At 44.2% G+C, this 26,560-nt stretch overlaps 1 protein-coding gene across 2 annotated transcripts in view; it reads right to left on the bottom strand.

The window, feature by feature from the left end:
* The window catches only part of ACOT9 (acyl-CoA thioesterase 9), an 872,728-nt gene that overhangs the window by 730,185 nt on the left and 115,983 nt on the right, over positions 1 to 26,560 (bottom strand). For both annotated transcript variants that reach the window (XM_069639309.1, XM_069639308.1), the window contains exon 2: positions 6,116 to 6,216. In XM_069639309.1, the coding sequence (XP_069495410.1) occupies positions 6,116 to 6,216 (101 nt within the window). The remainder of the gene's footprint in view (positions 1 to 6,115; positions 6,217 to 26,560) is intronic.

Raw genomic sequence — 26,560 nt, 5'->3', positions numbered from 1 at the left:
GACCCCCTTTGACCTTCATCTCATCACCTACCTACCTACTATTTTTTGTCATCCCCTACAGGAGTTCCCTTTCTCCACTCTTCCTTTACCCTTCACCTTCCTCCAACTGTTTGCCTGATCGCTCTCTACTCATACCACCAGCCTCACGCTCATTCAACTCCACTCTTGAACTTAAGCTCACCACTGCCGCTCTACCTTTCCAACTCCAAACTCTCATGCTAATCATACAAATTCTCTGTGTGTTTAATTCAGCTTGGTTCCATAAGGCAAGTGTTTGTGGAGGCCACCTCATTGGAAGAAGACTTTGCCAGCATTCCTACACAGAACAGACCACTGGCATCTGCCTTCTCCTGCATATCCTGGTCTCACTTCCGCAAAATAAGCGACCCACTCCTAGCAGCCCTGGTGCTCACATGAATGGGAGATAGCTCGGCCTGCATAGATCGGCCTGCATAGATCTGCTTTATAACACTTGTAGGTTTTTTGGTTTTGCTTACATTATGTGTTTGTGGTGTCAAAATGTCACTTCTTTTCGCGATCATGTAACTTTAGAGGAGCTCATACTCCTATCCCTTAAAGGGCAATTACACCTAGGCAGTATCTCTCTGGAATCGTAGGAGTACCCAAGGGAACCATCAGTGACGGCATCACAGCAGGTGGCAACATTTGGCACAAGCCCCACTATTCAACCCTAGGGTTAGGCATGGGATGTTGTCTCAAGTGCCAAAAAGCAAATTGGATTTGTGGTATATGTTATAAACATAAATCAAACACTTAAATACTGTATTGCTAAGGCTGGACAAATATGGAAACCTGTTAATCAGTTCTGCATATCTGCTTGAGCTATCAACTAAAGCCAAATACTTCAAAGTCAAGGTTTTGGTATCTAAGGAGGGACTGATGTCTGGAGTGAGTTTTTTGGCCCGCTTGTGTGCACATTCTCTGCCAGTGCCAAAACAAACATCAGTAATCAATTTCAAATTGTTGCTTGGTCCCCAGATTACAGCAGCATAACAGTGAGCACACATCAGCTCATATGAACGCCATACGCAATGGTTTTAAAGCCCAGGAATAGGTCAGGGATCACCATCCCACCACATCGCGTATGCCAACAATGTGCATGTACATCTCCAAGCTAAACCACAGGGTGATTTACCAATGATTCAAAGTTCTATCAACTCAAGGTTTAATTTATCATCTAGAAGGGACTGGCAACTGAAGGTCCACAATACTTTGCCTTAAAGCTTGCAGTTAAATAACTTGCAAATATTTACATTCAGAAAACTGGGGTGTGCTGATAAAGCCTTCTCCATAGTAGGGGAACCATTATGAGATTCTCTGTTGACAGTATGTGGTAAGAGTTTATTTAGTACAGAAAGACCGATGATTCTAGAAATTATGTCTTTTTTGTGCTCCAGGAAATGTACGATTTTGTGTTCTGAGGGCATTGAAGGCAAAGATCCTACGGTGTCCGGTCAAATGTTCGAAAAAAAAGGATCGAATTTTTCTTTTATTTATTTATATATTTTTTTAGTTTAGCATGTATAAAAAACTTTAATGAAAAGAAAACGGGGGGCTGGGGGAACCCCCCCAATAACAAAAAAATTTTAAAAAAATTGATCCTTTTTTTCGGTCCTTTTACTGTCGAAAAAAAGGCATTCGAGCCTTTTGTTTTCGAACCTTTAACCTAGAATCAGATCCTAGCATAAAAAAAATAACTAAAGAGAAGGGCTATTATATCTAAGCTTGTTTTCTGACAGACTACTCTGAAAAACAAGAGGGCATGGTTTTGATACAAAAAGTTACATTAACTGGAAAGGCCCTTGTATTCACCGTAGATACTTTCTGCGAATAAGACCCTAAACAGAACTTTCATATTCTGCATCCGTCCAAACTGAGAAGAGGCAAGGCAAGCCCCAGCTTCCACAGATAAGTTACACATGCCCATCCTCTGGGGCTTCCCAGGAGCCAAATTCAGCTGAAGGGTAAAGTAAAACAAAAACTGTGGGTTCACCCATGGCCCTCACCTCTTCACAGAGGTCCTGAAGCCTGACTGATTCAGCAAAGAGGTGCCTCAAGTTAACCCTGTAATTTGTTTGTGAACACTCTAACCAGAGCTTTACTAAGCATTAGAATGGATTTATAAACTCTGCTTTTGTGAACAGAAGTTTAGGACGCCACCCTTGTTAGTGAAACAGTGGACGCTTCTGGGATGATAGCTAGACCAATTCACGGTAGCTTGGAGAGCAGTCAAGGCCAAGTCTCAGGAGTAGTGGGGGTGATCAGGGGTCTTTGATGAGCACAAACAGTGAAACACTAAGAATTATCATTAGACAGAAGAATGAAAATATACTATTTATAAGAATAAACATCAATGAATAATGAAAAGCAATGTTCAAATACCACACAAGCAACCCACTATGTAAAATATATACAGTCACTGGAGTCAATGCGATAAAGTTGGAAACTCCACCAATACCTGTAAAGGAAACGGGCAGGCAATCTTTATAGCATAGACAGTCTTCAGAAATAGAAAACCCTAATTTTATAAGTCCAGTCTGCTGTGATGAACAAAGCCATTCCTAACTTTCATAGGACTTTAGGCAGCAGAGGCTACCCAAGCCAAGCAGAGGACCACAAGGGATCCTCTGTGCGTAAAATGCAATGGATGAGCAAGGGGGCACCGGTAAGTGATTGCAGTACTCGCCGTCCTTAGCTCTGTTTTGGTCCAAACTTGGTAGGTCTGGAGGGGGTCAGAGGTTAGGTTTCCCGCCCTTGGTTAATCTTCAAAGTGCGCAGGCGTTGCAGGTGTAGATGCAGATTCGGTTTGCAACAGCAGCTACATCTTTAGTCTCGGTTGAAGAACAAGAAAACAACAATGCAGCTGGTCTCAGGGCACAGGAAGGAAAGCGGGAAAACCAGCTTCAGCAACCGTCACTGTTGCACAGTGACGCAGGGGCACCCAACTCTCGTGATTTGACACAACCTTCTCTGTCGCGGCCCAAAGTAACTGGGATTTGGTGAAAAGGTGCTCTGCAGTGCAAACTAGGATTTCCCAAAGATTTGATGCAATTGATGCAACAATGCTCCTGCACAGGTGCCAAGGGTTGAGCGGGACAGACCATTGGATGGCCCAGGAACACTTCTGAACAAGCTCGTTTCCAGCACAACCAGGAAGAGTCGAGACTAAGTGGTGCCACCACTACAAAAGGTTTGAAGCACCTTCACAGGTCTTCGGAGATAGAGCGCAAAGCAGGGCTCTACCAGGACAAAAGCGGGCTCAGGGTGCCAACCCTTCTTCAGCGTGGTTCCAGACAGTCCTTGGATCTGCTCAGCTCTTCTGGATACTTGGCTCCATCTACAGGTCGATTCGGACCAGTTGCTGATCTGCGGGTCTGCATTCAAGACCCCTCCAAGTACAGTGAGTCCCCGCACCCAGCCGGCCAATGAGGAGATCTCCCCCACTCATGCATGCTAGCAGTGGTCCAATCAGGGATCAATGTGGCTCTTATGCTCTCATGCACACCAAACATCCCTGGCACCAGGAGTCTGGATTGGGACCAGACTGTTGCAGCCAACATCCTGGGTGCCCACTACCTGGGTACCCACACGCGTGGCCTGGTTTTGCGAGCAACCGCATGGCCAAATAAGAAGTCCCGGGTCACGAAGACCAGGGAGAAGGCCAACTGACAAAATGGCCAAAGGAGTAGACAAAAGACCTTGTGGCACAGCCATGACAGACACTAGCCACAGTCATGCGGTAAGAGCGGGGTGGCTTGGTAAAAAGTTATAAAAGTACACAAAATGCTTCTGCACCAGTCACTCCTAGTAGGCACATTGTCCAGTCACCGAAAAATCCTTACTGGAAGGCTGGGGCCAGAAAACACAAGGACCCCATTGCGCAGTACAGTAATGTACATTGTGCAATGATAAACTGGTACCAAAAGGTGGCAACAAAGTCGAAAGACTAACAGAAACAGTTTCTCGGTACTGACAGCCTGAAGAACGTGTTAATTTCCCCATAACAATGATCGAAAGCCTAGAGGAGTGCAACTGAAGGCTGTGCTCCACTGGCAAATGTCAGGACAGGATGCTGAAACAAGCAAAAAGTTTGGGGGTCCACAAATATAGCCTTTAGACAAATGTTGCCCAACACTAAGGATGCATAATTTCAAGAATGGTTGAAAGAGGATGTGATAATCTGGAGAGAGGTTAGACTGCGTGAGTGGGGAGGTGATCACTCCATCCCTTACAGATAAAGTACTATCCATTTGATGAAGGACCAGGTTCATGATACAAATTATGGTTTGGAAGAGAACTTTCAGATACTTTTTGGGTGAGGTTGGTAGGATTTGTAGAAGATGCCTAATAAATGAATTGTACGTCAGAAGGATATATGGTGAGATCTATTAGCTTTCCTCCATTTCTGTTTGCCGAATGTCATTTTGCTGAATTTATTTCATCGAAGTTTATTCGGAAAGAACATTCCATAAACCACAGTTAAAAACAATACCAAAAGTACAGCAATAATAAATAGGCTATAAAAAAAAAAAATCAGAATGTATACAAATTTTACAAACAGTAGAAAATAAATTCAAATTAAAAACTCAGGTTAAAAATTGCCCTCAAGGATCTTTTTCCTTCGATACCAGGATTTTCGCAAAAATTGCAGGCAGCACCATGCAACTGTTATTGTTTCTGCACGCAAGAGAAAGATCAAAGCACAGTGAGACAGAGTAAGATTTGTGGCTTTAAGCAACGGGACAATGGTTTTCTTTCGGATGTCATGGTAAAGAGGACGAAATCACCCACACTGTTGACTGGTCATTGCTCACCCAGTTCTTAGTGACGTCTCTGAGCCATAAAAGATTAAATCGAGTCCAAGTCAATGCCCAGCGGTCTATTTTATTACTATGCAAAAGATAAGATTGAATGCCGTCTGGATCTAAAATCAACAGATGATTCCCATTTGTTTCAATCATAAGCCCATTTGTTTCCCTATTGGCCACAACTATAGAATGAAACATCTGCTTGTATATATTGGATTCAGCCAGGGTTAAAAGAGTAAAGGGGCACTGCAGGCTTGGGGCGTTCAGTTGCTGACCTGAAACTGCCGGAAGTCTTTAAAGGTTTTGAATGTATAGGTGTGTAAGCGACTACAGAGCAAAATGAGCCCGGAGAGGCAAAGTTCAAATGATCTTCTAATACACGCATATTAAAGAGGGGTTCCCCCAATATGCCAGGTTATAGTTTCCACAGTCTCCACTGCCGGCTAGCCGCCAAAGGGGAGAGAACACTTGCAGCCCCCAGGCAGCCAGCAATGGGCAAGCAAACTTACAAGTCAGTTTCCTGTTCTCAAAATTATTGATAACAGTGCTTACCGCTACAGAGGTGGAACACGGGGATAGCGTGGCTCAAAGGGACAGCATGGGCGCCGGTATTTAGCACCAGCAAAACGAATCAAGAAAGTTCGAAATCCGAGGGCAGGGCACGCCCGACAGCTTAAGGAGCCACCTTAGTCCGTCTCTCCTCCACTGCCACAAAGAACTTGAGCTAGTGGTGTACGAAGGCCAGCAGAAAGCAGCAAACCGTAAATAGCAAGTTCTACTGGTGAGCCCTATGGGCTGACTTACTATGTTGCCGGATTCCCAGCACCACAACCACAGTGTCTATATACTAGGCTGAGAACTGAGTCAGTTGGGAGGGCTATACGTCACCTAGCGCATCATGCGTGGACTGTAAAGTGACTCAGCTGGACAGCGCAACGCTCTGGGGTTTAGAAAGAAGCCCATCCTCCACCAGGAAAACATCGTGGAAAGACTGCTGCGCAGACTGCAGAGGGACTCGGGCGGAATTTATTTTGTGTTTTTTTCACCTTGTTTTGTTTTAACCACAAAATGCGGGGGGGGGGGAAGACCCCCGTGCCCCCACTCTATATACCATTCCCCAACTTACAACATATAGGTTTGTGGTAAAAAGTGTGGGAGAAAAAAAATGAAAACAAAATTTGCCAAAAGTGAGAAATACAGTGAATCAGAATCCCTCACTCTCTTAGACAGACATGAAAGGTCTAATAACTAACCCTGAGAACAAATGCATAGAGTATGCATCTTACCTTCATCCATGTCAGGAAGATGGCGGTTGGAATCTGAGACTCCAGGTCCTGAAGTCTGTGATCTGCCCATAATCAATGGGAAGCGGCATGTGGAACGCAATCTAAAATTAATAGGAAATAATCTGGCTAAAACAAATGAAAGTACAATACACACTGGAAGTTTTAACAAGTAGCAATGTAAAACAGCATTACTAACAACATACAATGTATACAAAAGTCATAACTAAAGTCAATCGTGGATTGCATTTCTGGATGAGGAGGAAATCGGCTGATCACAACAGAAGTAAGATATGCAAAGTAGTTTGTTTATTTTAAAAAGGTGCTGTCTTTAGAAAGCACTTGTCACCATACTCATGATTTTTACCAAAACACAATTTTCAAACCGAATTACCAATCAATCATTGACAAAGCCAAATGCTGTCGGTGAGGGGTAGTAATTGTGAAGGCATTCATCAGGTTTTGATGGGTATGCATCACTTGCCAGATATTGTCATCATATTCCCAGGGAGAACCAACATGTCTCAGGTATTGCCCTTATATGCTTAAGCACAAGTATCTTATAGCAGGTTTTGGAATCACGTACCAGGTTTTGCAATCAAATTCCATGGTACTTGCATATTTTGTTGGTTTGCCATGAAACGGTCAGATATTCGCATAACATTGCCAAGAAGTGCCATCATAACCTCAGGTATGCACAAAATTGTCCTCCATTGCAAATGTATTCACATGATTGTCAATGATTTGCCCAGTAAGCATACAAGTGGCAAGTTTCATTATATCCAATTTGCACAACATTGGCAAATTACACTATGCCAGGTTGGCACAGCAGTGCCAGATTCCACTATGGCCAATCAAGACCACAATGGCAGGATGCATTAGCCAATCAGGTGGCTGGAAAGCGGGCGAGAACAGACTATCACCTGCCTTTTCGGAACCACACAATGCCCTTTCCCGGTTGGCGCCCAATTTAGACTACCTCTTGCCTTCCCTCATCCCCACCTCTACCGCCAAAGTCATTCCGCACCCTTTCCCCACCCTTCCACCCCATCCCACCCCACTTACCTGCTGGACTAGAGCTTTGTGTTGTACTGGCCCTGTACACTCTCCCTGAGCGGGGGGATTGCTACATTATGTTCAGTATGCACAGATTCCAGAATGCCCAGTAAACACAGTAAGACAAGATCCATGTATGCTCAGTTAACACAGTTGTTCCAGTATGCTGTGGATTCCACTGTGCTCTGGTAGCACTCCGAGGTCAGATTCCAGTATGCAATATTACCAAAGAAAGTTTGCTTTCTATTATTCCCAAATAGCGCAGTATAGACAAAGGAGCTGTTGGTGGACGAGAAGGGAAGCTTCTCAGAGAATGTGTGCAGGACAGTAGGATTGGAGGGATACAGATTGTTCCATCACTGTGCTGCACCATTTCCACAAACCGCTTCACAGCAAGGCTGGGCTAGCAGTGGGGGAGTCCAGCAGACCTAGGGGATTAACTTTGACAATGTCAGGTTGTGGATAGACAGCCATATTTACTCATTTCTTACCGTCATGTCGGAAGCACCAGACAATGTACCTCGCCACTGGGTCCCCCGGCTAATCTCACAGATACTTGCTTGCAAAACCGGGAGTGGAGGGGGGAGGAGGGGGCGTGGGGGTGGGTGCCAGCAAGAGTGTGTGGTAGGAGAGCTGTAGAAGGGTAGAAGGAGCGGTAAAACTACAGGATGGGGGTGGGGTGGGGGGCTCAGAGACACTGCATTCTCCTCCTGCTTAAGTGGGAGATGTGCATAGCATCCATGCGATTGCCCTGCATCCAAGGGGAAGGCATAGCCTGACCAAATATATATTGATTTCACCGTTTTCTCAGCAAGAAGATTTGTGGTAATACGATTCTTTACTAAATACATTTGACAAAACATTATTTGTATACTCACAATGGATTTAAACATTACACTGTTTATAAGAATGCATCCAGTAGTCTATGGGACTAGGTGTTAGGTTTAGTTCTTGTAGGTACCCCATGGGGCCCTTATTAACTAATTTTGGGTTTCCCCATGCCAGTTTGACATTACATTTAATACAGCCCCCAGTTGTCTTTATTTTTCATTGAATCCGTTCAGACTAATTTAGGTGGATACCTCATTAGGCCATGCATTTGAGGTCAGTCCCTCTTGGTTTATCATTGGGCACTCATGGTTTCACTGAGGCACAGATACAGTCTGCCATCAGTGATCCCTCCATCTTTAACAATATATCTGACTCAGCTCCACTAGACACTACATTTCCACCAGACAGCTTATGAATGTTAAAAATAGAAAGGGTTCTGCACAGAATTACATGTGCACCTACTCAAAGAATATCTTAAAGTCAACGACATCCCTTTTACCTGCTCATGCAGACAGCACTAATTGGGTTTTTGGAGATGAAAAGTACAAGATTGGGTTCAGTCAAATTGCTACAAAATGCAGCCGAAATCTAATGTTACGCAACATTAATACTGCTGCAAGAGTGGCTACTAAAATTAAGAATTGGAAGTTTGAGCGTACCTTTACTACCAACACTCTTATTACAGATGCTAAAAATAAGCCAAGCAATATCAATAAGGAAGTGGAGGAATTTCCAAACTTCAATTTACAGCGAAAAGAACTATCAAATTGAAGAAAGACATCACCAATTTTTCTCGTTAACAGGTTTACCTGTATCCATCTACCGATTATAGACCACCATCACCTTTCTTCAGGCCCTTCTATAAACAACAACCGGATGTAAGGAAAAAGAAATTTCAGACAGTTCATCAAAAGAGGAAACAATTTCCCAATCCCTACCATCGAACTGAACAAGAAAATAGGTATTTTTTTTTATTTTACATTTTTTTTTTTTTTTTAGGGAGAAGCCAGGTGTGGGGTTGCCGTTCCAGCAACAAGGGAGCAATCGGAACTCGGTAACTAAGGGAACCTTCAGCATGCGGCACAGAACTATACCTGCTGACCATTCCAGTTTTTAACTTATCGTCTATTACACTTAGCGCAGTCCAAAACACAAGTCCTATCTAAAAGGTTAAACATTTTTTTCCACACAAAACACTAACCTTTATACCACATAATTAGATCTCACATTTTTCAGAAATATCAGTTGAAAATATTTTTGGGGTGACAAAGAAGGTTCATTCACCAAGTTGAAACTGGCATCTACTTTACACTCACAGATCAGGCTATATCCCTGGAGATATATCCCAGTCTGTGCTTATCACACCGGACTGGAAACCATCAGGCATCCCCTTAATTCACTGGGTGCCTCCCCCCCTGCTCACCGTGTGAAAGTCTTCCAAGGGGCCTTGTAATGAGCAGAACGGGTCTGAGGCCCCTGTAAACATGGCCGCCACCTCCAGCAACACCATTCTCTTGCCCCATTCGCCGTCGACCTCCCCACTGATGCCAGACCTCGATTGGGTTATTGCAGACCTACCTCCAGCAGGCTTACACTGCCGGCAGGCTGAGCCAGCGTTCCACTTTCACGGACCATGAGTAAGGACTGCACCGGTCAGTGCCTGTTCAGGCCTGGCAAGCGGCCCTGCAGGTACCCCTGAACCAAGGTTTGCGCCCACCTGTACACTTGTATATGTGCTACTTTACTCTTGCCTCTACTTACAACCACAAGCTTCTCACCCTCATTGCGATTCTTGTAAAACCACCCTGTGCCTACCTGGAACCGGCCCCTTTCCCCAGATATACACTGACCTTGCCCCATTTGGTCGTATTGGCAGCCTTCACCACTGCCGACTGAATCCCACGTCATATTGACTCTCTCAGCCCTTCCATGCACAGCCGACGTAGTCGCCCACTTCGCAGGGAGAGGTTTTACTGGCTGGTGCCTGTCTCATCACCGCCCCACAGTGCTCGCTGCAATCCCGCCACGCCTACCATGACTAATTTGATCCCAACGGGCAGTAAACGTTTCCCGTATCTTACTTGCTTTTTCATTTCTTATCTCATGCATTGCACTATAACTGTGCGCCATATTACCAAATGAGCCCGTACTAACACTGAACTTGGCCCTGCGGTATAAACCGCAGGGTCCCCCCACCACTCCTCAGTAACCTTGCTTTTTGTCATTTTGCTCACCTGACTTATCTACTTGATAATAACCCTTCAGCCTCATGCTGGAGGAGGCACTACCTGCCTGTAACTTCATATTCTGCCTCCTTATGTGCCCGCAACTTTACGGTGAACCTGGGGCTGCATACGCATCGGAACCTTCCTGCAACCTACCTGAAGTGGCTGTTTAGCATTATGCTACTTATGTAACCATAAGTACCCATAATCGACCTAATGCGACTGTCAGCCGGGTGCTGCTTAAGTAAACTTATGTGCCAGCAAACTTCCTGTCTGGACAGTCAGCTTTGCTATATATGTAACCCTTAGATGCCCGCAACCTGCCTGATTTGACCATCAGCTGTGTGCTGCTTAAGTAACTATGTGCTTGCAACCTACCCGATCTGAATACTGGCTGTGCTACATATGTAACTGCACATATCCGTCTCTTACTTGTTTTGACTGTTTGCATTATGCTACTTATAACTTTATTATGCTACGTATGTAACCTTGCATGCCAGCAACCTACCAGATTTGATTAATAAGCCTTTGCTGCTGATCTAACCAACTTGTCTGTAACCTACTGGATAATCTGTGCCAAATGTAACTAGCACCTAGATGCCTCAGGGTTTTGTGCGCTGCTATAAATGCAAAAATAAAATAAATAATTTCTTACGTTTGAAAAGATGGTCCTCCAGGAACTACGTTCCATATTCAACCAAGGCCTGGCTTGACACAGATTATAACCAAAAAAAGGGATGGGTGAAAACATTTGAATTAATCTAAACCACTGGCACTGCTCTAGGCAACCTTCCACACCACTGATGTTTAGCCTGTCTGCACCATTGCAAAAGGTGTGCAGCAATATGCAAATCAATCAGGTACTAACTTCTAGGCCAGGTCCCCTCTGCACAGAACATAAGCAACCGCAGACATGTTTCGGCATTGCATCGGCTAGACACATCTGCTTTGAGGAATCTCGAGAACTTACAGCATCAGAGAAGAACAAGTATAAAGTCATTAAACATGCAGAAAATGGCGGATGGGGGAGATCTCTGTAATGGACACGGTTAACTACCTAGAAATGGTCAAGACACTGGTTGAGAATACAACTTACTATACCAGAATGAATGTCGACCCACAAGACTTATATACCAGCAGTGTAGACTTAGGCTACTTGACCAAACAGGAAGCAATGATTCTTACTCCTAGAGACACCAGGAACCTAGTTGGATATGTGTTATGAAAAATTCCCTAAAATACCTCTAAACCCCAGTGAGACCCATTTAGCAGTGTGGCAAGTACATTGATGCATTCTTACAACCATTACCCACTCAATTCGAGTCAATCTCAAAAGACACTATAGATGTGATTAGACCTGAAGGGCTCCCAGTTGGTGCAGAGCAGGACATTTTGGTCACTTGAGAGATCACAGCCTTGTACACCAACATCCCTCAGCTAGAGTCTATAGACCCAATTGCTTCTAGACTGGACAAACACCAATGCCCACGTTCGATTCCTACAACATTTACAGTAGATCTTTTGAAGATTGCATTACGCAAGAACTTAATTTTTGGACCTATGTAAGGGAACTGCGATGGGTGCAGCGTTTGCCCCACATTTACCTGGCCTACTTCGGAGAGCGATATAGCTTTTCCAACAAGCCATTTGAGATTAACATTAGGTGATGAGAAAGATATATTGATGACTTTTTTTGTTTTTTATCTGTAAGGCCAGCAGCCAACAGCTAGAATCTTTACAGCATTTTCGACAATTGCAATAGCAACTTGGCCTTTACAATTCTAGTAAAGATGCCGTTCCATTTTTTAGATCCACTGATTTGTCACATAGAAGGACATCTGTACACACTTCACCGCAAATAAACTGATCGTAATTCAACTTGATTGATATGATTGACAGGTACGTTATTTATAATGTGCCTATACACAAGTGATTCAAGGCACAACCAAGAAGGGAGCGGAAAACAGGGGAGAACAAGACAAATGATCTTACTAGGCCTACTATCATTTAGATTGTGCAAGTACGTAGACTTGAAGTGCAGGGGAGAGGAAGGGGGAGAAGTGCACCCAGTGCAACAGGGCTCTGGGTTAAGTGCAAGGAAGGCAGGGCCTTCAAGGGGGAACACGCCCCGGAAGTGCAACTTGCTATACTCCAGTCAACACCCTCAAGTCATTACAGGATAACCTTCCATACTGACAGTCAGACACAATTGTACCTTTAAAGACGACTATCAAATACATGCCAATGCTCTTACGAGTAGATTATCTGCAAGAGCTTGCCCTCTTAAGCTTCAACACTCCATAAAAAGAGCATGGTATACTGATCGGCAATACCTGTTGCAACCAAAAACAAGGGTATGTGTCAACACATTTTCAAGACACCACCAAGATTAATAAACTCAGAAACACTGGAATTTGGTTAAATGTACACACTGTCTAAGCAACACTCCTGTCATGATGCCTACCCCCGGGCATCCGGACCAAGCCCATCAGCCCCGGGAGCAGGCATCCAGATATTTATTAAAACCCCAGCAGCCCTGGCTAGGGGCTGTCTGGGTTCAGTCCTGGTGCCTTAGGCACCAGGCTCATAATAGAAATCAGTCCTGGCACCATAGGCGCCAGGCTCATAGACATTACTTACCTCATGCAGACCATGCTGCAACTGAATCCAAGCCAACGTGAGGCTTGGATGGGACTATTTTGTTACAGGGACTATTTTTTACTTGGGTGTGGTTCTGGGGAACTTCTTACCTGGAACTACTTTGGAGGCTATTTAAACCACGCCCGATCAGCAACACAGGCTTCGCGTTATTCTGCATGCAGCAGCGTAACGCTCACCGTGCCTGCAGTCAGCATCCAGTCTTCAGCCACGCCCGTCTCGAATCCAGAGCTCCTAGCAAAAGAGAAAACAAGAAGGAAAGGTTAGAACACCGACCTTATTTCAATCCTTACCCGATTTCGGATCCATCACGTCTTCGAACTTGAAAAGGACATTATTTCTGCACGCGTCGCATCGCCAGCTGCAGCGCCGCGCCATACTCGCCAGTCCTCACAGCATTTTTTGATCCGGCGCTGCCTCCATCATTTTCTTCGCCGAACTCCAGCACCTGGGGGAAAACAAAAGAAACATCAAGGTGAGCTAAGAGAGCCGACAATACAATCTCTTACCACCATAGGCTTACCTGATTTACCACCGGAGGCATTACCCTTTAATACGCCTCATCTTCATTTGCACCTATAAAGGGAGAAAACAGCAAGTTAAACTCATGCAACTTTTACCGGACAGTGTTGGGTAATACAGACTCTTACCTGAACGCCATCAGCTGCCTCCAGGCAATATTCTTTTGAACCAGTTGCAATTCAACAAGGGAATGGAATAAGAGTGATCATCTTGATATTGAACTCTTTGAACTTTATAAACCCCGGAGTCAATATTCCTCCGGAACTCCTCCAGCACCTTCAAACCAGTGAAGTAACTGGTATCTACGTGCCCCTGCATGCCATGCAGGATGGAGAGCTCATTTAAAAACATAAGGTGAGGTTACTAAAAGGGGATATCGGAGGTGACAAGAGGGGAGAACGAGAACAGTGGGAGGGGGCCATCACTAAAATCCACGGGTGGCTAAATCCCTTTCTCCACCTGCAGGAGAATACTTCTATGGATCAAGCAGATGAGATTAGGCGGGCCAGTCCAGACGGTCATCTCGGCACTACGCATCACGTTGGTGGAGACCACAGCTGTCCAGGTCCGACCGACGCCCCTGTGGGAACCAGGTGAGCGGAACACTCCTTTGCTTGCCTTGAAGTGTGGCAAGGACACTAGGGACAGGTTAGTCCATTCCAGACTGCACATGAGGAACGCCAGCAACATGGATAACACCATAACTGAGTGCTGGAACATAGAGAGCTTCAATTGTGGAACACTTTCCTTGCAGGAATTGCTTTGTATGTTGCTACACAAGAAAGTGACATGTTCGTCCATAATGACTTCAGGTGGGAACGGAGTAACTTCACTAATTGTAACAGAAATCAAATTTATACTATTCGCCATCCTTGCTTGAAAACGTACATTGGAATGACGATACAGAAAGTACACACAAATCACTGAACTCAAAAATGTGTAACATGGCACTGTGGGAACATTTAGTGCACCTCTTTGTGGCCAATAATCACTGATAATGACCTGGAATGGACCTTCAGACACATTGAAACATGAGACAGTGTTTCTACAATAGGTAGACTTTATAGATTGGCACAACAATGGATCCATTGGCTGAAATCACACTTAACTGGTTTAAATGAAGAACTACACTGGCAAACACTACTGGGTTAAAGCCCAGCCTTTCGAACGCTTTACAGGCTACAACACCACATGAGCCTGCCACACACGTAATAACTCTGGAAGGGACATCACCCTCGATTTAGCGGAGATTTGCAGTAACATTGCTTGCAAATTGGTGTTTAGTTGTCTTTTGTCTACATGCTGCTCAAAGATGGCCCCTGCTAATTACCGAACTGTATTCAGCTATGAGTGCTGGTCTAGTTGTGCAGCCCTGCAAAGACATGCCCGCGACATCAAGTTCTTTAAGAGTATTTTAAAATTCCTGTAACTTCTGTAGGTGTCGGTCAGCCTGACATGCCTCCGATACAATCGCGGCACCAGAGAGGAGAGCAGAGCAGTCCTCCATGTGTTTAAGTAACCTTTTGAACAGCAAGAAGATGTTCACTGATGTTTCCACACACAGACACGTATAAAGACTTAACTGCAATTTCTTTGCAGGTGAACTGGAACCACTGCATCAAACTATATGGTACAGACAAAAACAAAGTAAGCATAGCTTCCAATGAACACACAGGACATCCTATAAGCTATTTCCATTAAACAGCATACAACACGCAGGTTCACCAAAAAAGCTATTTTGACTGCTTTTGGTTTACATATTCACATTGCATCCCTTTACATGTATTGGCTGCATCACAAGCCTTTAGAGGCCAACCCTGCAAGCATGGCCAAGACTGTGCATAGTATTTACAGCAAACATTTGATCGGCCTATGTGACTCACGGTCCAATGAAATCCAGGCACTATTTTACATCATCAACCACACACTCCGTTAACACTGTATAAAACCACCTTTGGTGACCCTGCGCTGATTCGTTGCAGATCTAACTCTGAAATGCACACTCGGGCGAACTACCACCATCAAGCTCTGAGGAAGGCTGGGTCACGAAAACATGAGGCCACATCAGCCGAAACCTAAGTTGGCATATCTCACTCAAAATCACACAACCTTGTTCCCCTGGTTAAAGGGTTGATTCTTTATAGACCCATGTATTAGTCTTTTTTTTTTATTTTTTTTATTACTTGTACATAATCACAGAAAAATGATTTTTACAAGAAGAAGAGACAAAAGAAAGGAAATACAGTCTTGTACCCGACCCCTCTTTACTTTTAAGACAATCAGAACTTATTCGAAAGTAACAGGTACAGTAGACGGTTGGCCGCCATGTTATTTTAGATGTGGCGAGCCGAAGTAGGCCCAGGGATCGCGAACAAGTCGAGATGAAAACCTGCCAGTTGGGGCGAGTCGTTCGCTTGACCAATCCTTCAGCAAGGGTCTGTTATGCTAAATCAGCCACTGTCATAGAAACAGGTTCTGCAGCACCAATTTTACAAAATGCAGCTTCAAGTATTTTAGCCGTGGCTACAGACCATCGAGTTTTTTCCCCTGATATAAGACGGAGCCACCAAGTTTCTTCTTCAATCAGGACTGAGTCCGCCCATAGAGGTAGCAAAAACGCAGAGCGTTCTAAGCAAAGTGAAGGGCAGCTTAGAAGTAAGTGGCGTACTGACTCAATAGATTCAGGATTTTTACAGTCTACATGTTTTGGAAGCAGAAAGGTTTCTTATCCCTAAAATTTCTGTGGTGTGCAAAAGGTTCAGCCGGGCCCTTAAAAACGTGCTCCTTAATTCTTTTGTTCGGAAATTTCGTACAATAGGCTAGCGGCGTTTTGAGCCTATTATATGTGGGAGGAAGGTGATTCAGTAGTTTGCATGATGCCGCTTGTTCAATAGTATTAATCCAGTCTTGGTTCTTCAGCTTCCCATTTACTTTTTGAGGGTTTGTGATGAGATCGTCTGTTGTGCATGCTAGGTCTTGAAGTTTGGCCACTTGCTTTTCTGACGAGCTCAGGAGAGCAGAACAGTTCGATGATGCCAACTCTTGGCCGATTATCTCAAAAATAGGAAGATTATCTTTCAGGAGAGTCTTCCTAAATAACCCCAGAGCAGCCACACTGACGGTTGCGCTCAAAGAAAGAAGCCCCAGTTCTCTTCTCACAGATGCGATTGGAATCGCGTTAGGGAGTCCGAGGATGGTTTTCCATATGTAACCCTCGAGTTACAACCAAAGCGAGTTAGGCATGTTAATCATAGCGTCCATCCCGTAGGTGAGTGCCGGCACCATTTTGCCCTTATAAAAGTTGATGGCCGGCAGCAGGGAAAATTTGCCGAACTTACGGTCGACCAATTTGAGTTGGGAGGTTAAGCTTTTGGCTTTGGTCCACAAGTGAAGTTGCATCGCTGAATTACGTGTAGTCCCATCCAAAACTACGCCAAGATATTTAAAGTTTGACACCACCTCAATTGCCATTCACTGCCCAGTTATTGCTGTGTTTCTGGGGTAGATTTCATTTTGTGAGGATCATGATTTTGGTCTTTGACTTATTTATGGATAAGTTGTTGGAGGCCATATAGTTTGCTAAGTTATCAAGCTGGCGCTGTAAGCCAATTGGGGTCTGATCGAACAAAATCATGTCATCAGCGTACAAAAGTCTGGACAGTCTTGTGGTGCCAAGTTTCGGCAGGAAGCATCGGACTGTGGCTTCTGAATCCTTGAAGTCTCCCAAAAATGCCACAAAAAAGGCAGGAGCCAGCGGGCAGCCTTGCTTCACTCCTCGATTGACTTGGATTTCCCTAGAGAGCGTCCCTTGCTTGTTAAGACGGACAGTAAACGTGGTTTTAGTATGGAGGGAAATTATGGGATTCAGAATCTCGTTCGGGCAATTCCATTCAGCTAATTTTCTCCACAAGAGTAATCTGTCCACCTTATCAAATGCCTGGGAAAGGTCAATAAATGCCGCGTAGACAGTTGGTGCGCCCTCTTTTATTTTGGATTTCACGATGTTAAGTATGAAAATGTTCACAGAGGTGCTACCATTTTTCTTGAAGCCCAACTGAAAGGGATCGCTGCAGGGGGCCGAAGTTGCCCATCGACGGAAGTGGTCCAGCAGGAGAGAAGCAAACAGTTTTCCCATTATGTCTAGCAAAGCTATGGGGCGATAGTTGCCCGGTTCGTCCCGACTCCCTTTTTTAAAGATGGGTATCACAATGGCTTTTGTCCACGAAAGGGGAATCTGTCTAGACCTTCTACAATGCTCGAAGAGCAGGGTGATTAACTCGGTTCATTCTGTGATGTTCTTTTTTAGGTCCATGTTTGAGAGACCATCTGGGCCCGGGGCGTTAGATGATTTTAACTTAGAGATAGCAATGGTGATGTCCGCTTTCTCAGAAAGATCGATCCAAGGTTTGTGTACGAGCTTCTTCCTAGGGTGACTAATGGTACTTGGACTGGCGAAAAGTTCCGAAAAAAAGTCAACCCACGCAGCTTCCGGGACCGCATTGTCAGTTAATTTGGCACATATGTAATTGAGTGCCAGATCTACTCCTTCGGGATAGACCATTACATTAATTGCTAATTGAACCTTTTTTTAGTGTACATACAGTATGTGTCACGCATGGTGTCACTTGTAATTGTTACATAGTGTTTGTCCATTGCCAGGGTGATCCAGGCGATTTGTTTTTGTATATGATGCATTGAATTTGAATCATGTGTATTAACTTCATGTGCAACCAAGAAATTCTCTGGGATAAATTGACAACGTGTAACTGCCTGGCCTCCATTCTAGAGCCAATCAAAGCGTTGCATCAGAATACCTCACTGAGGGTGGGACTGAACAGAGGAGGAAGTCTATCGAAGGAAATCCCGCCAGCTAGAGGAGTTAAACAAGGGTGTCCTTTAGCACTCACTTTGTTTAACGCATATTTATGGGATATTAAGGACTGCAAAATGAACATCAGATCCTTCCCCCCGATGGTAGGGAAGGAAAGAGTGAGCCGCCTTCTCTATGCAGACGACTTAATTTTATTGGACTACACACCCATTGGACTGCAACGTTAGTTAAATACCCTCTCAGAGTACATTATGAAAAACAATCTAGAAATTAAAAGAAAAAAAACCAAGGTAATGGTAATGGAAAAACAAAGAAGAGGAATACCTTCTGTTGGAAATTAGAAGGACAGGACATTGAACAGGTGAAAGAATTTAAATACCTGGGGGTGATTAGAAGTAACAGTAAACTCGAAATCCCAATGCAAAGAAACCTGACTGAATAAACTAAAACTACCATCGCAAGCTAGAGCAATTGACAAAAAAACATGGTCATTACACCATGGTCCCGACATCCAATTCTATAAAAGGTAAGGTTGTACCGTCATTAATATACGATATGGCATTTATAACATGCCTATACACACACAGACGCCATGCTGATGATTCCTGAGGATATCTGGCCACGCCTGGAGGGTCTTTTCTGGCGCACAGTATTACAGCTTCCAACATCAAGACCGGTGTCATTAATACGCCATGAACTCTGTCTCCAATCACTGCAGTCGATGGCAAAAGGGAACGCAATGATGTTGTACAGGAAAATAATTACTAGCTCCCGAAGAAATGTCTTGGGAATTATCAACAAAGAAATACTAGGAAATCAAAATGTGTTCATGAACTGGATACAAGGGAAAAAAAGCACTGGAAGAAATAAATAGCCCGGAAGAAGAGCTGATCCAAAACCACTCCAAAATAAAACAAAAATTGGCTGAGTGGGACTGGACGCAGACAATATCGCTGGCTTCTAGAAGTAAACCGATAGGTCGCCTGCCCCCAATTACTAGAGGAGAGGAAAAACAATTTTCCGAATTACCTGAAGAACTTTCCAAATAAAACCTCAAGGAACACTTTTATACGAATACGGCTAAATTTACTGATGACGAACGAAATTAGAAAAATGAGAGGTTTGACATCAGAAGATTCATACCGCTTCTGCAAGAACAAGGAGTGTAAAGAAACAATCAGACACCTCTTACTATCTTGTGAAGAGGTAACAGTCCTAAGAAACACACATATAAAGACACCTTTTCAAAGACTTCCGTATTCTGAATGAAGATGAATGTTGGTTCTGCTTAATTGAAGGAGAAGAGACATCTAATGCAATAGCCGTCACACAATTTATTCAGAATCTGAAACTCCAAGATCTAAAAAGCTGGAAGTAGAGCTGCTTGGATGGTCACAGACATTGACCTATAAAGACTGGGGCCTGCGACTAAAGATTTTTTTTGATTTCCTTCTCTGGTTTTCCTTTGCTTCTGCATGATATTGGTTCTCTCATTTTACTATATTATTTTAATTCGTGGAAGGAAAGAATGGATAAACAAACTTGTAAAAATTGTAACGCAATTAAATCAAGCATAATAATTAAATAAATGTTTACTTCATGTGCTTGGTGTATATTGATTTCACAATTCTTTCCTGCAAGAAGATTTTGGGAATATGATTTTTGTAAACTAACCGTTTTTGTCTACTACTCACAATGGATTAAAACTTTACATTGTTCATAAGAATACATCTAGTAGTATAAGGGCCAGCAAGTTATTGTTGTAGTTCTTGTAGGTAGCCTGCAGGGTCCCAAGTATGAGCTAATATTGGTGTTTCACCTTGCCAGTTGATGTCCCTAATTAGCTACTTCTGCTGTAAAGTGCAAGACTATCCTTATAAATGACACTAGTGAGGTTGGTGTTGGTGTGCGGTTTGCTCAGTGGCAGAATGTGGAATATCAAGCCATTGCGTTTGCATCAAAAGCGCCTTGGGACCCAGAGGATGTGCCGTTGTTGAGAGGGAGGCTTAAGCTGTGTGGAGGGTATACAAGCATTCCTTACTATATTGTCCCCGGAGGATAGTCCGGGGCAAAGCAATGGCCCTGGAAGCAAGAGGACACGGAGCAACACTGGTTCGATCCCCGGGTCCGTGCTTAGAAACCTCTGGGTATTAAACTAGTTATAAATAACCAATTGTAGTTCTTATAATTACGGGGTGTACTCTATGTGTCAGGACTGACCACAAGCCCCTCACAAGTCATGCCTACCAAGGGACTGAACTCCCTCTCCCACAACATTGCCAACTGGATGGTAGATTTACATGACTACAGAAGAGGAATGCAGGGGAAGATTGCACGCCGCCGTTATCCCTTGTGATGAATAGTGGGATTAAGTCACTTCTCCCTTGGGGAGGGGAAGAGAAGCCTTTCTTTGTGAGGCTAGGGTGGTGAGCCCTGTACGCAATAATCCCCCTAGGGGTGGCGGTAAGCGGGACCTTACAGGGAGAGACCCCCCCCCCCCCCATGAGGCACATGGACTCCAGTTCTGCAGGAGACTTCCCTAAAACCCATCCCTTTGACACTACGGGGACACCATCAAACACTGTATGTTATTGTAATACAAGATTCAAGATTCCCCCTGAAGAACCATACATTGTAAACACCCTGGTGGCGTGACCCTGGAAGGGTGGACTGGGGAGTCAGACTACTACGCCAAGACCATTGGAGCCTTGAAGCTCTGGAAAAGAATCAAAAGAAGACAGAACGAGAAACCAAGCTGTCTTGACAACATATGAAGTCCCGCTCCGGCAAACTGGCCCAGTGACACGAATCCTCAAAAAAAAAAAAAAAAAAAAAATCAAGGTAACAGGGACGGTGGGAGACCCAGGAGGGAACACAGCAAAAAAGAATACGGTCACCCCACTCGTCCCAGTAAATGGTCAGAAGTTAAGAAGAATGACAAACATTCTGGGACTCAGCCTACTCGTGTCAGTGAGCGGCCCGAAGGTAAGAGAGCAACAAATACTCTAGGACTCAGCCCACTCATCCCAGTGAGCGGTCTAAAGTTAAGAGTGATACACACTTAGGGACTCTACTTGTCCCAGTGAGTAACAAGAAGAGAAAAACCATTGTGAAGCCCATCCTACTCGTCTCAGTGAGATAAGAACTAGACAAGAAAATTACTATTTGGTCAACAATATGAATAGCAGGAAGGAAGACCATACACCAGAAGAGGGGGAATATGATATCAATTCTCTTATACACCACAGTTAAAGAACTATAACACAGAGAATAAGAACCATACAAAGAGGCAATCAGTTTCCCTAGTGGAACCAGGAAGAGAACGACTTTTAGAGACACTGAAGAGAGATCTTTTAACCAGGATTTGCAAACACAGCTGAGGAGGAAAAACCTGCCAAAGGAACGGGCAGGGGAAACCAGGACTGAAAAAAGTCCCCTACAAGAACTAAACCAATTACTTAACGAGATAGCCAAGCAATTTCTCAAGATTGCATACTAAAGCTGAAGAAGCCTATCCAGGAGAAGGGAGTTCTTCTCATCTTTTGTTGTTTTACTATTAGTGGTAGGGACAGTGTAGCTTAGAGTTGGATGGAGGACAGACTGTTTTCTTTTGGACTTCAACAGACAAGCACCTTAGTTTGGTTAGGTATGGCAACCCGTATACTAGGGATAGCAAGGCATTTTCCTTTATTATTTAAATAAAGAATCATGAAATGACAAAAACTGGTCTCCCTCCTTCTGCCCTACTACACCCTCCAATTTTCTAAAATGGATGAGAAGGAGTGTGTGCAGAATGCTTTTGGACTACAGGCACTAGATAAGGGAAAGTGAATGAGTGCAAAAAGACCCAGAAACTAATAGCCATCGTAAGCGTTTCATAAATGTTTGAAGCTAAGTTGACCAGTCTCAGGAGGGCAAAAAGGATGCAGGGTTGTGACAAGAGGCAGTTTGAATTCATTGACCAATGGGGGCTATTTAGGAAGAACAAGATTTGCACAAGTCCTATAGGTAGCTGGTCATGCATTGCAATGAGGATGAAGTGGTCAAGGAATGTTTTGGTGTAGCATTAGTGATCAGAGCCAGTCTCTGCGGGCGCAAACTAGTTTTCTATTTTGGTGCCTGACGAGGCTTGGAAAAAGGTAGCACTAGACATCATAGGACAGTTAAGCATTACATGGTGTTCTGGGGTTTTTGCTGGTCATGGAAGACTGCACTTCTAGGTGGATTGAGGAGCCCATTGTAGAGTATGACAAGCAAGGTGAGCAATTTCATGCATAAAGCTTATGACAATGGAGTTCAGGGTCTTGTGCATAATTATTTAATTTTTGGAGAGTTTGTCTATAGAATATCATAGGTCTGTGCTGTACAACAAGACTCACAGAGAGATCCACTAGATTCAAAGATGCTGCTCAACTGGCCCCACTAAAAACAGACCGGGCTGTCATAGAAGCTTTAAAGACAGAGAGGCAGATGCCTTGTGGCCTTATCGGGAATACCCTATTCCAGATGACAAGAGGCAGAAAGGCTGGATCCGAACTTGAGTGGTTTGGTTAGGAGATGAGGGAGGTCTTAATCAGGAGTTGACATGAAAGCCCTTTTGGAAACAGCCAGGCAGACCAGTAGAGAGGACCAGCATCTCTGATGCCAGGCGGATGCAAAGATGATTCAGGTTCAAGTTGGTGATCTAGTCAGGGTATGAAATCCTAGATTTGTGATCAAAGAACTATTAATGTTTTTGCCTACCCACAGAATGGTCAAGACTAGTACGGGGTATGTCCACATAGATGACAGTTTAGTTGGGAGTAAGAGCAGGATTTAAGGGTTCCCAAGGTTCTTGGTGGATTTAAGGGGAGGATGAGGCAAGGTTGCAGAGGCCCATAATCAGCCAAGGTGTAGGAGTGCATAAACTGACGTGGCTGGAAAGTGGGCATGAGCCATTGAATGCAAGTTTGGAATGGACGAGGGTGCTTTATGGAAAGAAGTGTTGTAGTTTGGGTTTAGCCTCATCTCTACTCATAAATACATTTCCACTTGAATGCATAGTCATTGTTACTGAACTATAGGCTTTGCTGTGTTCCTTACCTGCTGCCTCTATTATTTTTAATTTTTTTTATTTTTTATTTTCCCACAATTGGTTTTACAAATTGAAAACCTTAAGCCAAAACACAAGACATATGAATAAAGATGTTTTTTTACAGTCATTTTCACATTCACGTTATTGATTACCAAATTCACTCCCAAGACTGCTTATCTAACAACGCTTTCTCAGGTGGAATGTTCCGTGAGGTTTTCTATTTTCTTAAAAATAAGGATTATAAATCTGCCCAGAGCCAAGTTGGTCGTGATTTTCTCCCCTTCCATGAAAACATTCCACCATGTGTCTACGTCTCTATTGGCAGTACTTTTTGCTATGTCTCTCAAACATAGTTCTCTTTCATTTAGTAGACCTTTACATTCTAAGGTTAGATGTTTAAGTGATTCCACTGTGTTAGGTTTAAGACAAATTCTGCATTTTAGGGTTAAACATTTTCTTTTGATCTTCTTTGATCACCTCTCCCGAAGGCAGGATATTTAAACGGAACCTCATCAGTTGTGACCTGAAAAACCAGTTTGGGAAGAGTTTTAGATATCCCGGAAGCATATTCAGTTTTCTCGGTGTCGACCAATAGTCCTCGTAACTCTTGTATCTGCTTAACTCCTCCAATGTCTGTATCCAATCTTTTGTGTAGTTTTTTTTTTTTTTTGAAGTGTTAGTTACCAGGTCTTCGTTTGTTTCATTTAGCTCCTTTAGAAGTAATTCACATTTGGCTTGCCATTTTTGCAGTTGTGTGTGTTTTTCAAGGTGTTATTCAGTGCCTTGAAACCTCTCGTTAAGGGCTTTTCGTGGCATTTTCTGTAAAGTGAAATGGTCTTCCAATCCACTATCGCTTTCAGTGATGTCAAGCCAAGTTCTCTTCTTATAGCTTGTATTGGCAGCGATTTTGGCAGTTGCAATACCACTCTCCAGAACGTGCCTTCATACTGTGCCCAGATCTTATCGGGTAAGTCGGGTGTGGTTTCTGCTCCATACGCCAAAACTGGAATCACTTTCATTCTATAGCTTATGAAGGGTGCCATTGAAAATCTGCAATATTTCCTTAGGAGAATTTGTCCTTGGGCGCACAAGGTTTGAACCTGTTTGTATAGATGGTCTTTCATGGGTGCCTCAGTGCAACTGAAGTTAACACATACTCCCAGGTATATGATAGAGTTTACCTCTAGCAGTCTTTTCCCTTTGAGAAACCAAACAAACTTTTTTTATTGGTTTTTGACAGTCATTCGGGTGTTTTCCGGGTTGATTCTTAGTCAGTTTGTCACAATATACCTATTCAAGGCCTCCAGTTGGCGTTGGAGTCCTATTGGCGTCTGATCAATTAAGACGATATCATCCGCGTACAGAAGTCTCCCTACCGATGCTCCTCCAATCTGCGGTGGAAATATCTGCAAGTCACAAAATGTATCGTCCATGTCAGAGGTGCATAGATTATATAGTTCAGGGGCTAGTGTACAGCCTTGTTTTAATCCCGTAGTAGTGTCTATTTGGTCCGATGTTAACCCTGCCTTGTCCAGTCGTATTTTTACAAATGTGTTAGTATATAGTTGTTTTATGTTCTCTACGACTACCGGGGGGCACTGCCATTTTACCCGTTTTTTCCATAGATTTTCCCTATTGACCATGTCAAAGGCCTCTGATAGGTCCACAAATGCTATGTATGTTTTCGTCTTTATTTTCTTGGATTTATTTTTTAGCAGATTAATTAGAAATATGTTAAGGGAGGTCCCTCTCTCCTTCACAAATCCTGATTGCCACGGGTCTCTTCTGCCTGTTTCCATGCTCCAGGATGTTAGTGATTTCAGCAATACTGAGGCAAAGAGTTTCCCCAGGACATCAAGGAGGGCTATAGGCCTGTAGTTAGTTCTCTGGGTTTGTCCTAAGACCCTTCTTGTATATTGGGACAATCACTGCGTTTTTCCAAGAATTCTGTACCTTTCCCCCTTTCATTACATGTTCCAATAAATGGTTCAAGAAGGTCGCCCATTCTCGTGGATGAGTTTTTCACATCACGTTTGTGAGCCCATCTGGTCCAGTTGCCCTCAAATTTAGTTTCTTGATCATGTCCTCTATTGTAGCTGTAGAATAATCCAATTTGGTGTCTCTCATTTAGGGGAAGTTCCGATGTTGTGTATATGCCTACAGGCTGCTGCATTTGTTCGTAAATATTTGCACAATGTACCTGCTGTTATTTGGTTTAACATCAAGGCGTCTTGAGGAGCATTAATTTGGTTTAGGATTCTCCAAATTTCGTGGTTATTTTTACTCTGGATTTTCTCTAACATGAATATGGAATCTTGATTTAACATTGATTTTTTGTGAGTATGTAGCCAATTTGGATATTTGTTTGGCTTTCCTTATTTCCTCCTCTGAATTTAGGCTCTTTTTTTAATTAGATTTTTTTTATTGTTTTCTTTAAAAGCTTTTTCCGATTAATAATTGTTTTATCATCATATACATGCTTATTTGTACTTGACCCTTTGTGGTTTCCTAACTTTTGAGTTGTGGTAAACATTTTCAATAGCGGCAAAAAGTCAAATGTGTTATTTTCAGCTTCTGTTTGTCTCTTCTTAATTAAATTTCTCAGGTTGGAGGCCACCAGGGGGCGCACAGGCAATGGCAGCCTGATTTGCGAGCTCCTCCTAAGGCCGGGTCAGTACGGGGTCTGAGCCCCCCCCCCCCCCCGAGACCCCCCCACGGAGCGCAAGCGGGCCGAACGTAAAGCCGCCCCCCCAGTGCCCCCCCGGGGCGAAACAACGAGATCCGGGGACCGCCGAACGACGGAGATCCGAGAACGCGGCGGCAGTGGCGGGATCGTCACAGCAGGCCGCGAACGCAGCCCGAGGAGGAGCAAGCGGGCCCATCGGCGCGAGCCTTCGCCTCCCCCTTTAAGAGGCGCGAGCCAGGACGCCTTGGGGCGAGGAAACCCCCGCCACTACAGGAGCGCCAAGGGAGGCCGCGGCCTGCCAGGTACGAGATAAGGAGGGGGGACGGACCCGTGGAGCCCCCCCTCCCCCTGCTCCCCTTCATTGCCAGCACGATCCTGCACGGGAAGCCTTAGCGGGGCCTGCAACCCGCCGCCTAGAGCTTGCACAACACACCCCTCCCCCCACCCCCAGTGGGCTCCGGAGGGGCTCGCCGGGACCCGCTTCCACCCCCCCCCGGGTGTGTGGCCCCCGCCGAGGGCAGGCGGGGCGTGTGCCCGCCCGGGGGCATCCCACAAGGAGCACCCA

The sequence above is a fragment of the Ambystoma mexicanum genome, chromosome 7q (genome assembly GCF_040938575.1).
Source record: "Ambystoma mexicanum isolate Mex_15411 chromosome 7q, UKY_AmexF1_1, whole genome shotgun sequence".
Classification (NCBI taxonomy): domain Eukaryota; kingdom Metazoa; phylum Chordata; class Amphibia; order Caudata; family Ambystomatidae; genus Ambystoma; species Ambystoma mexicanum.
This window is presented reverse-complemented; position numbering and strand designations above follow the sequence as displayed.